The sequence below is a fragment of the Phaseolus vulgaris genome, chromosome 1 (genome assembly GCF_051622355.1).
Source record: "Phaseolus vulgaris cultivar YP4 chromosome 1, ASM5162235v1, whole genome shotgun sequence".
In the NCBI taxonomy this organism is placed as follows: domain Eukaryota; kingdom Viridiplantae; phylum Streptophyta; class Magnoliopsida; order Fabales; family Fabaceae; genus Phaseolus; species Phaseolus vulgaris.
Window position 1 is genome coordinate 3,677,178 of NC_143498.1, and position 16,541 is coordinate 3,693,718.

Consider the following 16,541-nt stretch of genomic DNA (forward strand, 5'->3'; position numbering starts at 1 on the left):
AAAGAAAAAAAAAATATTACACTTTTAAACTCTTCATAGATGTATGTCTTAACAATTTGTTAATACACAATAATCATATAGGAGTAATGAACATGTTTGGATGAAATGAACTTATTTAAGAGTTTCACTACTAAAAATAATTTAAATATAAATAATTAATGTTTCAAAGACTTAAATTTAAGATATTTTTTCAAAGATTAATGACTGTACAAACATTTCACGGATCAAATTAACTCTTTACTCATTTTTAAAATAAACATTTTTATTTGAATAAAAACAACTCCTATCTCTTTTTAGATAAGTTTAACCAAACTAACAAATTCTTTAAACCTAAAACAATTAGTTTATTATGTAACACAATCATCATTGCACTTTTGATATTTTAACAAATATTAGATGAGCAAAATATGCAAAAATTGCGTAAGAAAATGTGGAAATAAAATAATTTCATGATAAAAAATTATGTAAGAAAATGTGGAAATAAAATAACAAAATATAGAATGCATGTTAGATTGGAAACCATTCCACTTTATTATTTTGTAATCGTTGAATCAAAACATTAGCTTAAGTAATTTCATTACAGTAAATAAATGAAATGCGTGGAGAACACACGGGACTCGTGCAACTGCGTCGTGAGTCAAGTCCTGCCGTCACTCGCCATGGCCTCGGTGGAGCAGCCTCCAAAGAAGCGAAAGCTTTACGAGCCTTTACTAGAACCGCCACCGTCTTCGCCTCCGTCACCACCACCGCCGGCAACCGAACCAACCCCTCCCTCTCCGCAAACCCTACCCCCGCCGTCTCAGGAGGAGATTCTCGCGAAGCGGCGGAACAAGGACGAAATTCGAAGCGTCTTCGAAGGTTACAAGCGGATTCAACGTTGCTTGCTTAACAAAGACGCTCCTTCCTCTATGGCAGACCTTGAAAAGAGTTATCTCGCGCTCATAACTTCTTCCAGAGGTGAACCTCTTTCTCTCGCTCTTAGCTCATTAACTAGCGGTTCTTACTATTGTTTAACTGTCGTCAATTGTTTGATTGTGATTGGAATGTGATATTGCTGGAGAGGAGCGTTTCTATAGAATCCGTTAGGAATCTAGTGCATAAACTTCATCTGGTTTGATGTTACTTAGGTTTGCCCAATATTTCGGGCAATATGAAATTAAATGACTAATTTCCTTGTTTGTTTCCGAGCTGCTTGTGGTTTCAATTCGTTTCGAATGTTCTCTGAAACATGAAATTCCTGACGCATGGTGAAAAATGTCGATTCTCTTAGACTGAAAAATATTGACTACTTTGTATTGAATTGATTGATTGAGCAATGCTCTTTGTGGTAGACAGATACTAGGTACAAAAGAAACAAGAGGAAAGAAATTCCTAAGTTTAAGAGATATTATAATACTTTCCTATGATACTTAATCTCCTAAATGAGGAAACTACGAAATGGAGAAAGAATCAACAATATCAATCATATGATTGACAATAATCGACACTCTTCCTTAAGGTTGTGCATATACAGATTGCATGCATCCAGTTTGTAACATATGTAGACTATCCTAGTACATGTTGAGGACTTGGTCAAGATGTTTTCCAATTGATCCTTAAATCACACAAAAGAAGTCTAGACCATGCCTACAAGAATCCTCTTTCTGAAGTATGGGGAAAGAACTCAGAATTTATTCACTTGAATTTAGAGTTGATAAAAATTAGTGAGTTATTGTTCTCAGCTGATGTATTTTATATATATAGATGAGAAGTGTACAATGCAAGGAATAGATACAACCTAGAACTCAATCCTTAGGCTACTTACATACACCCATAAAACAACTTTATGAAAGTTGTACAATTAAATAATAATAAGAATTTTAACACTTCCCCTCAAGTTGGTGCATATAAATTGTATGCACCAAGCTTGGAACATATAAACTAAATTCTGGACCCTCTTAAATATTTAACAAGAATGTTTGTAAGTTGGTCATTAGAGCTGATAAATCCAATATTAAGTTTCTTGTATAACAACTTCTCTGTGACAAAATGACAATTGATATCTATGTGTTTAGTTATTTCATGAAGCACCGGATTGGAGGCAATATGAAAAATTGTTTGATTACCACAATACAATTTCATATGCTGAATTTCTCAAAATTTCAATACTTGAAGGAGTTGCTTAATCCACACAATTTCACAAGTGGCCAAAGCCATAAATCTATATTCAACTTCTACATTGGATTGGGTAATCATGCTCTTCCAAGAAACAATATTCCCTTCAATGAAAACACGTACCATGATTTTTGTCCTTCGCCAATTTGATAACCCGTACCATGTTCCTGTATGAGAAATGAATTGACATCAGAGTTTACAAAACAATTTAAAGAATATGTTAATTGGCTTAGTGAGATTAAATTATAAGGACGATGTAGAGTCTACAAAGACAAAACTAAGGTTTAACAAGGAGATAAAGGAACATGACTAATTTCTTGAGACACAACTTTGGATCCACTGGCCACACTAACAAGGTGAGGAATTTTTGATGAAGAAATAAATTTGACAGACTATTAGTAAAAAGTGTGATAAGAGGTATCTCCCTTTCCACTTTATAATCCCTTGAAAAATTCCTGTTTGGTCACAGCATTAATGTTCAAGTCAGGTTACTGGCCATGACCATATTAAAAATGAAGTCATTATAATAGTAAATTTGCTTATGTTTGGATTTTTGAGTGTAAATACTTTGGCAATAGTGATTTTTCCATATGTCAAATATTAGTGCTTGCTTCTATAATGCATGAATTTGATCACTTTTTAATAAAATTGGACCCAAAAAATCCCCTGCTTTACCCATGTGTGTGTGCCTTTCTTTCAGATTTCAATTTTTTGAAAACAAAAAAATTGTTACTGGAACTTTGCTACATCGGTCAGTGTCATACTTGGAACCATTAAATGGAGAAAAAAATGCTTAATACCCCACTTCTGCTATATTAACATGATTCAGCTACTTCAGTGTCTGCAGTGATGTGTTGCTTTTTGTCGTAAAGTATCTAGGATTTGGGGATCTCCCTCTGTTAGGCCAAGGTAGTTGCTGAAAGCACAAGAGACTTGGGTTTCAATTTCACCTAAAATAGCTATGTCTCTACCTCATTGATTTTATTGCCCGATTAAGTGCTTAATTTGCTAGTGAACTATACCTTTTGCCAAGAATTTGAAGGAATAGATTCATTCTGTTTCCCAAGGTGAAGCTTCTGTATTGTGACAGGTTGTATGAGTGTTCAAAGAATTGTGGCCAATCTTATTCCTCGGTATGCATGTCACTGTCCAACAGCCTTGGAAGCAGCAGCTAAAGTTGTTATTAATATGCACAACTTTAGTTTGGCATTGATTAGTAGAGGAGAGGATTCCAGTGGTATTGCATTTGAAACTGCTAGAGCTTGTATTTGTGGCCTTGCTGATGTGTGCTGTGTTGGTTCATCGGTGGCACCAACGTCTGCTGTAATTAAAGGAATTTGCTCAGCAGTTTTTCAGAATGTGCTCACCTCTTTTATAGCCTTATTTGAAGGAAAGGATATCTTACAGATGGTCGACAAGAGTTTCCTGAATATGCAAGATAACCCTGAGGTCTTTTCTGAGTTGAAACAGAAAGTTTTAGAGGAGGATGAATCTCCATTGACTAAACTGTCCAAGTTTCGAGTATTATGTCTACTTTGGATTTTTTTCTCGTGTCCAAAAGATTTGCTTGCAGCTTGTTTGGATCTCTTAGGTTCTGCCACAAAAGAGGGAACTAACAATGAAGGACAGCATTTTTTGAGCCTGGTGACTAGCTTGTTTGATGATGATAAAACAGTTCACCTTTTAGATAACACAATTAGTGGACCTAAGTCTTGTACGGATTCTACTGGGTCTGGAATCAGAGATGATGAGGCTGGTGAGGAAGTTGTGACTGAAGGCAACTATGTTTCTGGTGGTGATTCATCTGTTGGCAAGAGCTGCTTACTTATACGGGTAATACTTTATAATTTTAATCTTGTGTGGATATCATCATTTATACACAGTATGTTTTATATTTTTGTACCTTAATACAGCTATTCTAACAATTTACATAGATAGTCTTTACATCTATTCTTTACTTTATTATTGCTCTATTCTTATGATGCTGTCAAGTACAGGGACCAAAACTGACTGTTATATAAATCACAAATGGCAGGAACCTTTTTGTGAACATTCTTTTTCAATTTAGTAGTAAGTTGTAAGGTTTAATCATATATAGGGACTAAAGTGATAAATGTGTCATGTGTAGGATAGGATGATATTGTTAATTTAACCATATTTACTTTTATTGTGGTTATGTTGGTTCTCTCTAGTCTCTCTCTCTTTCCTTGTTTTATTTGTATAATGTAATACTATATAACACTATTATGGCATCCACATTCAGATGTGAAACACATAAAAAGTTTCTAATTTGTATCAAATTCTCATCAATTTGTTAGAAATTTAAGATGTTGTAATTTACTATTTGTTATTGCTCATTAATTCCTTGTTTGTCATAGAAAAAAGACTTCATACGTAGGTTTTTATTGTAAAGACATGATATGATATGATTTTCTCTTTTGAATTTTATTTTGAGTTCCAGGATTGAGCTTTATGCTTTTAGGTTGATATTTTCTTAAAAATTATTAGCATATTAATTGCTGGTGACACTGAAGAATGCTTGTTAAACTTGTTGCTTTTTGCTTGTTAGGAATTTTGTTCTAATAGCTTCTAACTAAGAAGCCTTTTTCGGCCATTCTGTATGCAGGTTCTTGACAGGAATCCCCCACTCCGGAAATGGATTTTGTGTAGATGTAAGAAGTTACTTGACTTGCTCCCAAATGCATCACTGGAAATTATGTCAGTACTGCAAGGAATTCTTGGAATGTTTCCTCAACAAACAGATTTGGAAGACTGTCAAGCAGATAGTGATGAAGATAAATCCGAATCTTCAATTTACATGAATAGTAGGAAGTACATGGTGCCTAGAAGCTCCGAGGAACATGAAAGCATTGCTGAATCATCTGGAAAAGGAGGCAATTTGAGAGTTTATGTTGGTTCTACTGATGGTTTTACTGATAAGGTTTCTGATAAATATGTGATGGCTCATAGCTCTGCAGTTTCTCTTGACAATAGTCCAGCGTTAAAAGTGGGTTTGCATTATGATAATGGAGTCTCAAAGCCCATTAGCATTGGGGTCGGGGAAGAAGGAAATATGCCAAATGTTAAATGTTCCACACCTAGGGACTCAGTAAGCCATCAAATATTCTCACCTGCAGTTAGAACACCGGGGAATTTTAGGAGTAATTCATTTGATGGTAGAAATGATTTCCTGAATGTAGAGAAAAATCAAGTCTCAAGCATGAATTTCAGTTCACCTCCATTGAGATCGTCTAGTGGATCTGTTAGTAATTCTTTGGCATCTCCTAATCATCATTTTATGTCACCAACTGCTTCAACAAAAAGTCAAATTGTGTGGTGCTGTGATGGGGATCCTGCTGCCATGGATATTGTCTCTGCTTCTAGGCTGCTATGGATAGGTTATGTGGGCCCTGATGTGCCCGAAAGTCATATTAGGTTTCACCTAGAAAGATTTGGTCCTATTGAAAAATTTATTTTCTTCCCAGTTAAAGGCTTTGCCTTGGTCGAATACAGAAGGATCATTGATGCAATAAAAACTCGACACTGTTTACCTGGATGTTTTCCTTGCCGTGTAAAATTCATGGATGTAGGACTTGGAACTAGGGGTGCAATGAGTGGTGTTGCAGTTGGCTCTAGTTCTCATATTTTTGTTGGAAATATTCCTAGTCAATGGGCCAAGGATGAGGTCATGCATGAAACAAGAAAAATGATCCACAAGGGTCCTCTTGCATTCATTGATCTTAGCTGTGAGTTTGCATTACTAATGGAATTTGAAACGCCTGAAGAAGCTACAGCTGTCATGTTGCATCTGAGACAAATGCGAAGAGAAAGAAGTAACTACAACCAGCATTTTGGTCCAGCTCCAGGAACAGGTAATGTTGGAATTGGGCATGCTTATATGGATGGTGCAAGACCTGTACCTGCCCCACCCCCTCCCCCTCCCCATCTTGATCTTCAAGTTAACAACTCTGCTGGATCACCACATGCTCGAACTCTACCAGGGAGCCCCGCTGATAGCAGTCGAACGGTGATGTCTCACCTGTCCACCTTACTTTCTTCATTGTGCTCAAAGTACAATATTAATCAAAACCTAGGTCTCAATGATAATTACATGACTGGCAATAATTTTCCTTCCATGCGTGAGGAAGATATGGTGCCATCCAGCACTCTGTGCATAACTATTCCACATTGTAGCAGTTCTATGTTCCTTTCGGATGATGAGTTAATGGCCATTTGCAATCTTGCCATTGGGAATGCTGGATCCATTGTCCAGTTGACACAAGCAAGCACGCAGATGGGATGTAGTTGGTTTGTCGAATGCAGTAATATTGAAGGAGCAGTTTCTGCGCTAAAGAATCTCCGTTGTTGTCCAGGATTGTTCTTCCAGATAGAATTCAGGTATACTAGATGAATTTTTATAATGTACACACACACACACACGAATATTGATGATTTTCCCATTTGGAAGCATATGCCCCAAACTTCAATGTCTTCTCATTCTCTCTTTAATCCAAACAAAAGGCACCAAAAAGGATCTGCATTTGAACACATGGTTCTCTTTTTCTTAATTATTTTAATTGAATTTTCAGTTTGATTTGTTCATTAGATAATACATAATATATATACACTGAAAGTAGCAAATTGATTATTAGCTAGTGTTATTTGACTCTAGTGTAAAATAAAATATACTAAATATGACACGATGTTGTTGCTAATTACTAAGCCCATTCTTCTATCGAAAAACAATGTAAAACCGTAAAGTAGCATGTTTAGATTGTCTTGCTGTCTTAAATCTATTTTATGAATTTTACATGTGAAATTCCATATTGAGTAAAGATAGTGATTTATTTCTCGTTACAACTAACTCACTGTTTTAAGAGTTTCCAAATGATAATAATACAAAATATTGAATTAACACGGATAATTTCCCCATTGATATAAAATTTGGTGAAATGATCCTTACTGTTTGTTATCTTGAGACCTAACTGAACAACATCGGCTTTTAGGAGAGATGAAAGGTGGCCCTTGGCATGATATCACAACCTTTGTGATCAAGTGTTTAGGGGGTTGATCTTCATTGTCAAGTTTTTCTAAATGCTATGCATGTTAAAGCTTCAAGCCAAAAGGACTAATCTGGGAAATAGTGTTTTGGTGATATAAAAACTAATAGAGCCTTTGCCTGACAGTATAAGCGTAATGAGTGAGTTGTTTTTTGAAAACTGCAGCTTACTATTCAATAGTAAATTGCCTAATATATGCATTCCAAAAATATTATTACGGACAATCTCAAATGGGTGCATGGGAGCACTAGATGGGATGGCACCCAGGATGCTGGGTGGTGCATGTCAAGCTAACAATTGCTTCGGCAAGTGTGTGCAGCTTGTCTGGTGAAATTTCATTTCCTCATAGGATGGGGATGGGACACAATGATGTTGTTACTGTTAGTTCTCCTGAAAAAGAAAACCAAAATTATGAAAACTGGTGTTAGATGCAGTCCAAGCTTTTCCCACCCTGTTTGTCTCTCTGGTGTAGCACCACTGTTAGGGACACCGGGACATATCAGTCTCAACATTGAATCTGAGTAAATCTCAAAATGCACTAGTTTAGAAGAACACAAAAGCTGAGACATAGATGGAGTGTGACAATGTTATCAAAATCAGGCCATTGTTATCAAAGTGTACTGGTCTGGGTGGTATACTCCTTTCACCAAATCATCATATATCTCGCCAAAATGAGAATCCCATTTTCATATATTATCAAGAACATAAAATATTTAGACTAAACTTATTTTTTATAGACCAATCATGCGAAATACCCCAGAAAACTATTCCTAATTTAAGCTAAAATAAGATGATAAAAAATAGAATAAAATTTATAAACAAAATTTAAAAAAAAATCCAAATAAAAATTCCTAATTATGAAATTTAAAACCCTGAATAAATAGCAGAAACTAATAACATAATCCACATCACTTCTCCATTGATGTAAATTAATTTTACTTACACCATTGTCTATTGATCTTGAATTCATTATTGTGTTGGCTAAGAATTGTTATTTCTTCCAAGTGCAACAGCTTTTAGATTGTGTCTTAGTAAGTCCTCAGAATAATTCATTAGTGTTCTCTAACTTAGTTACTGTTCTCCCCGCTCTATACAGCAAACCTGGACATCAGAACACTGTACCATTTTCAGTTAAACCAGAGATGAATTGTATGGAGCTTGTATCCCCCAGAATAATTTCTGAAAATCATACTAGTGGAATGCAGAGTGCACCTCTGCCTCATTCAAACTGGCACTTTCCTGGTTCTAGGGAGATGTCAGAGGTTGGAGCAAGGAAACCTGATGGTTATGATAATTTGTCACAGGATCCTCATCAAGGAGGTAGTGTTCTATGAATTCTATTTGTCTATGAGGACAGTTTTTTCTTGGTTATGGAATTACAATCAAATAACTTAGGTGCATATGGTGCTTTCTGGTGAACAATTGTGCCTGTTTCTGAAATTTTCAATCTTCTACCCCAGGTAATGTTCCACATTCACACTCTGGAGCGCATGCACCTTCCATCCCACCACTGCAGCAAATTCAGTCATCTACTTTTGTTCGCCCTGTTTATGCTCCTCCAAATGGTCCATGGGATCATCGGGGAATAAATAATCATTTACATGTCAGCCAATTGAACACAGGAGTAATGCCAAATAATTTTCATGGTAATGCTGTTGTAAGTCCATTTATTCCTGCTTCAGTGACTCCACTTGCTCAGATACAAGGAACTCCAATGCATCCTTATAACCAGCAGGTGCCTCCATCAATTGTACCACCGCCTTTATCATCCTTGCCACCGCCTCAGCCTGAAATGCCACCTCCACTACCTCCTTCTCCACCACCTTTACCCCAGGTTCAGCCTCCTTTGGTTCCTCCACTGCCTAGTTCTCCTCCTCCCCCTCCTCCTCCGCCAGTGCCTGTCCAAGAACCAGTCAATATGGAATGTTCAGAGCAGTCTTTGCAGTATCAATGGCAGGGGAATCTATGTAAAAGTGGGGTCAATTACTGCAAAATTAATGCATGCAAGGCAGATTCAAATATTTGCCGATATTCAAATGCCATACCTGAGCCTGCTGAGTAAGACACTAATTGTAGCTTCGTTATTGGTCAATATTGTTTTCTTCTAATGGATGTTCATTCAGATTGCTTTTCTTTGTTGCAGGTGGACCACAAAATTAGACATGACAAAACGCACAGATCTTCGACATGTAAAATCAACATTTGCTGCTACTCCATCTCATAGAGTGAGTTTTCCAGCATCCTTTGGCTGCTCCCCTTCTCCAAGCTTCTCACGCTCATTTGTCAAGAATGAGTGTAATTTGTTAATTGATGTTTTGTTTTTAGGCTATTAAATTAGATGCATTCTTTGATTATATTCTTGGGTTTACATTGCTCAAGATCCTATAGCATGCACAAACATAGTCAGCATGCTTTGATCTCCATCTTGCCTTCCTTGTAATTTCTAGTTTGCCTGCCAATCTTATCTGTATCTGCTCTGTAACATGTCTGGCTTCCTGTCTACAATTTGACTAACAAGAGCCTGTTGCATGGTAGAATTATCTTCTTTTTTTCCATAATCAGGACCAATTTTGATTAGACTTGATTTGTACAATTGCTATTCTCTAATTGCTTGATAATGTTGGACATAGTCTAATCAACCTATGTAAATTACTGAATTAGAAATAAAATTCACCCACCTTTTTCAAGTTGGTATCAAATCTTCTAATCTTGGGGATGTTTTATTTCTGGGCCTAAACCTAACTCAATCCAAATAGTTAGTTCTTGAAATGGGGATTGTTTTCAAATCTTTTAGCGCTACTTTCATGATATCTATAGGGATCTCAACACTGACTTCTCCCAGGATTGTACATATGGAACGTTGAATTTTTGGGGTTAAAGAACTATGAAAGTCATGGGTCTAGTTAGGATTGATTTTCTTTTTATATTGCACTGAGAAAGCTGCAGGCCTGGCAGATTTTAGAGAGGTTAGGATGGTCCAGTATTGGATCAATGGTAGTGATACAACTTGATCAGATTAGTGAACAAACGAGTGAATGCTTATTGGTGAACTCTGTTCCACTCCTGTTCAATGTGATTCAGCAGTGAGTAGTACCTATGGTGTGTTACCTTACCATCTTGGATTTTTGTTGGACCTGATTCAATTCCGAAAGCTAGCCCATGGGATAAGAATTACCCAAGCCTTTATAAGCTCTACTTAGGCTATGTATATAGTTGATGTGGGATATCAACAGTTATCACCCAAAAAGGCGTGTCTATGTAGTCCGTCTAGACTACTCCTCAACTTCAGGGGAAGAGTAGTCAGTCTCTTGTGTTGTCGTCCTTTCCTCTTATTAAGTATATGACATCTTCCTTTGGCACTACTTGTCTGAAACCACTGGGTTGCATGAAAAACACCCACAAAAAAAGTGTGCTATTGAAGGTTGAGAGGTATATTTTGCCAGTTCAACTTTCATTTAAAACTTTAAGGGATTTATACCTAGGATCGATGTAACAGTGAATCAGTAATAGTACCCAAATGACCGTCTTTCATTTTACGTGCTCTTCTCTGGCCTTTAGATGTACGAGAGTTGTCTTGCTATGTCATATGGGTACAGAAACAAGTATCAGGCACAATATGATGTGATGATACTTAAATATGACAATTTTAAAAGTCAAGATACAAATATGACATGATATAATAATTATAATTATATATTATACATATATAATTATGAATTAATGATATTTTATTAATTTTTTTTTTCTGTATTTCTCCTAGTATGGTTGATATTATATTGATCTGCCGTCGTCACATTATCGCTGGATTTTTACCTCAAAAAATTTCTTGAAAAGGCCTAACAGCTAAATTTAAAATTTTCAAGTTACGGTCTTGATTCATATTCATTAGCTACTTTAAGAAAAACATACATTAGAGGTTTGTAAACGAGACATAGTTCTGATACCAAGACAGTTGTATAATATGTGTACAAGTATTCAATATTGTTTAAAGTATTTGATTGAGGTTGTTTCTGATGCATAACCAAACTGAATGGTGTTGTGTAATCCATGTAGCCGACCTTACCTAGTGGATAAGGCTTTGTTATTGTTGAGGTTGTGTGCATCACTGTCATTCCCAGAATCTGACTTTATGGTATTGATTTCTGGTGCAGAGGGAAGTGTGCCGTCTGATCCCATCTTCCACTAGTGATCTCAGAAGGGTATGTTTCCTTTTCCTCATTTATATCTGATTTCAAGATGTCGTCTCTCTCATAACCGTTCACTGAATCTTTGGTGGGTTTAGTTTACCTGTCTATCTTGTTACTGGTACTTCCAGGAGCAACTAAATTATCTCACAATTTCTAGTACTTATGTTCAGAATCCTTTGACAAATGTCTGCGTAATTCTGGCAAGGAATAATTGACCAACTTTTAACCCCTTGCTGAGATGTACTTAATATAATTTTATTCTGCTATTAAATAACCTTTATGGTGCTCTATTTTTTAAATCCTCTTAACATTATTAATCATTGATGTTATATTTTACGTAAATTTGCTCACGTGTATTTACTAGTGAGAATTGGATCTTGTGTTTTGTCCTGTAACATTCCCATTCCTCTTGTTGACCCTTAGTCTCAACCAGTTTCAGGATTTCGTATCATACTTAAAGCAGAGGGACTGTGCTGGGGTTATTAAAATCCCAGCTTCAAAATCCATATGGGCAAGGCTGCTTTTCATTCTCCCCCACTCACTTGAAACCTGCTCTCTGCTTTCTATTGCCCCTGATCCCTCAGATTGCCTCATTGCTTTGGTTCTTCCCAAAGAAACAAACTTTGAGTGGATATGACCTTCATCAAAAGTAAAATCATATAAGCATAGGCAGTACTGGAGATGAAGACATATGTTGTATGCTCAACACGAACGAATGTAAATTTTGTATTCTCTTTAGCTGGAAAGTTTCTTTAGCAGAAACGGGGAAATTGAGGTTTGCCTATTACTGGCTGTATATCCTGTTGTAGATCTAACGAAGCTGATGTGAAATTAAGATCCAAGATTCTTTCTCCATTTTGGTCTATAATTTATCCAGCTTAAGTTCAATAAACTCTTAAATTAGTCTTCACACAGGTGGATTTTTTAATTCTCTTCAAAAATTTAAATTTCTTGTTAGTTCTTAATTTTGCAAACTGTCATTCGGTTTAATATATTTTTTAGTGCAAATCGACAGCAGAAAGTAAAGTAGAAAAAAAATATATTTATCATGAATGCAATGTATCTTATTTATACCATTTCAAGGTCTAATTTAAATATTCACTCTATGAAGTCACTTTTACAAGTCTCAAGGAGTTTTCCCTTTTGTTTGATGTTTTGTGCATAAACCAAACCGCAAGCATGTAAAGATACTTTTAATCCTTCCTTTAAATCATTTCACCAAAGTTGTAAGGCAACTTAAGTTATCATTCTACACATTAATTATCACAAAAGACTGTTACTTCGAATAAATGTGAGAGGATTGGGAAGTGTATAGGTTATGGAGACTGGATTTCCAGTCTACAAATGCTACAGGGACCAGTAAGATCTTATCTTTGACACATAATTTCAATCTACATTCTATCATCTTTAAAATTTTTCAAAATTATCCTTTATTTTGGATTTAAAAATTTGAAATTCAAAAGTGAAAATTTAGTTTTTGGAAAAAAAATTCGAAATACAAAAAATAAATTCTAGAAAAAAAATTAGAACATAAAATTTGAAAATACATACTAAAAAAATTTCTAAAATTAAAAAATGTGTTATGCGAATTTAAATATGGAAATATATTCTGAAAAAAATAAACAAAATGTAAAATGTTAAAATAATTTTTAAAATTAAAAAAAATAAAAATAAAAATAAAATATTAATATGTATTGAGGTGTAGAGTGAAGTATAGGTGTAAAAAAATATTTTCCATAATAAGATCTCATTATAATTTAATTTATTTTTATTACTTAATTTAATCACTATTTGAAAACATGTACACGTATCAAAATCAACAAAGAAGACGTGTATAGAGGTGAGAAAATTTGATTATATAGAGAAACTCTAATATAAATCCATGTTTATTTCATTCTATGCAATAGAAAAGTTAATTTTTTTTTTAAAGAGAAATAATAGTTTTCTATAACTAAAAATTATTAATAGTATGCGTTTAAGCTGATATGCAGAGTAATGTAACCAATCAAACTCACCGCATTAATGAACAATAAAAAAAAAGTTACTAAACATATTTGTAAATAAAAAATTGTGGCATTGGTTCATATAATATATTTTTTTCAAGTAATATTTCAAAATAGTGTTAAGTTTTATAACTTATAATTTATTATATCTTTTGTGAATTTTGTTCATATACTTTAACAGTATATCTGCTGATGTATTTTTGTTTTTAGTTATGACTTAATACTAACATTTTAACCTTTTAAAACTGAATCCAAATAACTTCAACAATGTTTTAAAAACAAATCTCGTAACTAAATAAAAATATAATTCATTAAATGTCGTTTAATATAGTGTGAATCTTACATAATTATTCTGATATGTTATTATTACAATGGTTATCTATTATTTAAGTGATTACAGAAATATTTGTTATACGTTTAATTAACTAAATCATGAAAAAATAATTATGAATTTTTTTAATATACACATAATATTAATTTTTTAGATGAAGTAATAAATTACTAAAATAAATAATTGATTATTAGGATTGTTAGGTCTTATAGAGAATTGATTATCAAAATAATATATTTTGAGGACGAATTTTTGAACAATAAAAAGATAATGTGCTATATTAAGGGTTTCATTTCATTTTCCTTTTTGTTATCTTGTCTCTGTGTTATAATGGTCTTTCCTTCTTAATCACACCAAAAATTCAAAAGAATAGCCGTTAAATGGAATGACAAGTTCATTGCATTAATGTAGAATGGTAAGGAAAAGTTTCCCATTGCAAAAACTGTTAAGATAAAGGTCTAAAAAACAAAAAATTAAAATGAAGCTACACTTGGTTTCACTGTAAGCGACCCAAATCAAGAAGCATCTTAAGATTTGTGAGACTCATCATATTCCTTCCTAAACTTATTGAACCTGTTGATATCAAATTTTGACATCTGAGACGTTTTTCCTTGATCCTCAATCTTGTAAGGTAAAAGTTCCTCATGGAGGGGTTTTTTCCGGTCCTGTAGAAGAAAAGATAACAAAGGATAACCACAAAAGCAGAAACAAAATATGTTATAGGTCCTTCCAATAATTTCCAGAAACTTAGTTTCGGATAATTGAATATCATACGCATACGTAACATCTAGAACTATCAAAACAACCAATACAGAAAACATCTTATGTGTGAAGCTGTTTGATTTTTTTCGTGGGCGAATACTCGTCCGTTTTACCTAAAATTTGTTGCGTTTTGTTCCAAACTCAGTGGACATTCTTACGTGGAATTTCATAAAAAAACTATTTCGGGAGAATTTTTCAGAAAATTTGTGCAAACCAAGGCTATCCTCTACCAAAACTGGTGAAATTTCGCCATACTTTCCAAAATTGTATTATGGGTCCGTATTGTGCTGAAAAAAATGACACGAGTACTTCCATATGTTGTTTGCACTAAGGTAAGGAGGCATGTCCATAAACAAATCACAAAAAGAAGATACGGGGGAGAAAAGCCAGGACGTTTTGTTTTCGAAAAACCAGCTTTTTTCACTCTCGGTCTGGGACTTACTACGCCTTACTCCTTGGCATTCTGGTATGAAATTTTTACCAGACGTTCGTCACTGTGTCTACTGAGTTTTGAGCCCCAGATTCGTCCCACAAGATTGACAATAAATTTTTAATTCATCACTGTCAGAACTCAAAGGAAGGTTCGTTAGTGTGTGAAACTGTTTGATTTTTTTCGGAGGCGAATACTCATCCGTTTGACCTGAAATTTGTAGCGTTTTGTCCCAAACTCAGTGGAGATTCTTACGTGGAATTTCAGGAAAAAACTATTTCGGGAGAATTTTTCAGTAATTTTGTGCAAACAAAGGCTATCCTCTACCAAAACTTGTGAAATTTCGCCATACTTTCCGAAATTGTATTCTGGGCCCGTATTGCGCTGAAAAACTTCACACGAGTACTTCCATATGTTGTTTGCACCCAGGTAAAGAGGCACGTCCATAACCAAATCACAAAAAGAAGATACGGGAGAGAAAAGCCCGGACGTTTTGTTTTCGGAAAGCCAGTTTTGTTCACAATCGGCCTGGGACTTACTACGCCTTACTTCTTGGGCATTCTGGTCTGAAATTTTTATCACACGTTCGTCACAGTGTCTACTGAGTTTTGGTTGAGATTTGAGCCCCAGATTTATGCCACAAGAGTGACAATAAATTTTTTATTCATCAATGTCAGGGCTCAAAGGAAGGTTCGCTTGTGTGTGAAACTGTTTGTATTTTTTCGTGGGCGAATACTCGTACGTTTGACCTGAAATTTGTCACGTTATTTCCCAAACTCAGTGGAGATTCTTACGTGGAATTTCAGGAAAAAACTATTTTGGGAGAATTTTTCAGAAAATTTGTGCAAACCAAGGCTATCCTCTACAAAAACTTGTGAAATTTCGCCCTACTTTCTGAAATTGTATTCTGGGTCCGTATTGCGGTGAAAAAATTCACACGAGTACTTCCATAAGTTGTTTGCACCCAAGTAAGAAGGCAAGTCCATGAACAAATCACAAAAAGAAGATAAGGAGGAGAAAAGTCAGGACGTTTTGTTTTCGGAAAACCAGTTTTGTTCACTCTCGGTCTGGGACTTACTACGCCTTACTCCTTGGGCATTCTGGTGTGAAATTTTTACCAGACATTCGTCACTGTGTCTACTAAGTTTTGGCTGAGACTTGAGCCCCAGATTCGTCCCACAATATTGGCAATAACTTTTTTAATCATCACTGTCTGGTCTCAAAGGAAGGTTCGTTTGTGTGTGAAACTGTTTGATTTTTTTCGTGGGTGAATACTCGTACGTTTGACCTGAAATTTGTCGCGTTTTGTCCCAAACTCAATGGAGATTCTTACGTGGAATTTCAGGAAAAAACTATTTCGGGAGAATTTTTCAGAAATTTTGTGTAAACCAAGGCGGTCTACCAAAACTTGTGAAATTTCGCCCTACTTTCCGAAATTGTATTCTGGGTCCGTATTGCGTTGAAAAAATTCACACGAGTACTTTCATATGTTGTTTGCACCCAGGTAAGAAGACACGTCCATAAACAAATCACAAAAAGAAGATACGGGGGAGAAAAGCCAGGACTTTTTGTTTTCGGAAAACTAGTTTTGTTCACTCTCGGTCTGGGACTTAC

At 35.1% G+C, this 16,541-nt stretch overlaps 1 protein-coding gene across 2 annotated transcripts; it reads left to right on the plus strand.

Annotated features, from left to right (window-relative positions):
• Positions 1–607: 607 nt before the first annotated feature.
• On the plus strand, positions 608–12,311 carry LOC137816547 (nucleic acid binding protein). 2 transcript variants are annotated; one of them, XM_068619731.2, is made up of 8 exons: positions 608–957; positions 3,245–3,987; positions 4,781–6,552; positions 8,311–8,534; positions 8,675–9,272; positions 9,358–9,439; positions 11,366–11,413; positions 11,835–12,311. In XM_068619731.2, the coding sequence occupies exons 1-8, from the start codon at positions 660–662 to the stop codon at positions 12,036–12,038; spliced, it is 3,969 nt and encodes a 1,322-aa protein (XP_068475832.2). In that variant the 5' UTR covers positions 608–659; the 3' UTR covers positions 12,039–12,311. The 2 variants fall into 2 exon arrangements, with proteins under 2 accessions (XP_068475832.2, XP_068475834.2); XM_068619733.2 differs by having other exon boundaries at positions 609–957; positions 2,855–3,987.
• The last annotated feature ends 4,230 nt before the right edge of the window (positions 12,312–16,541 follow it).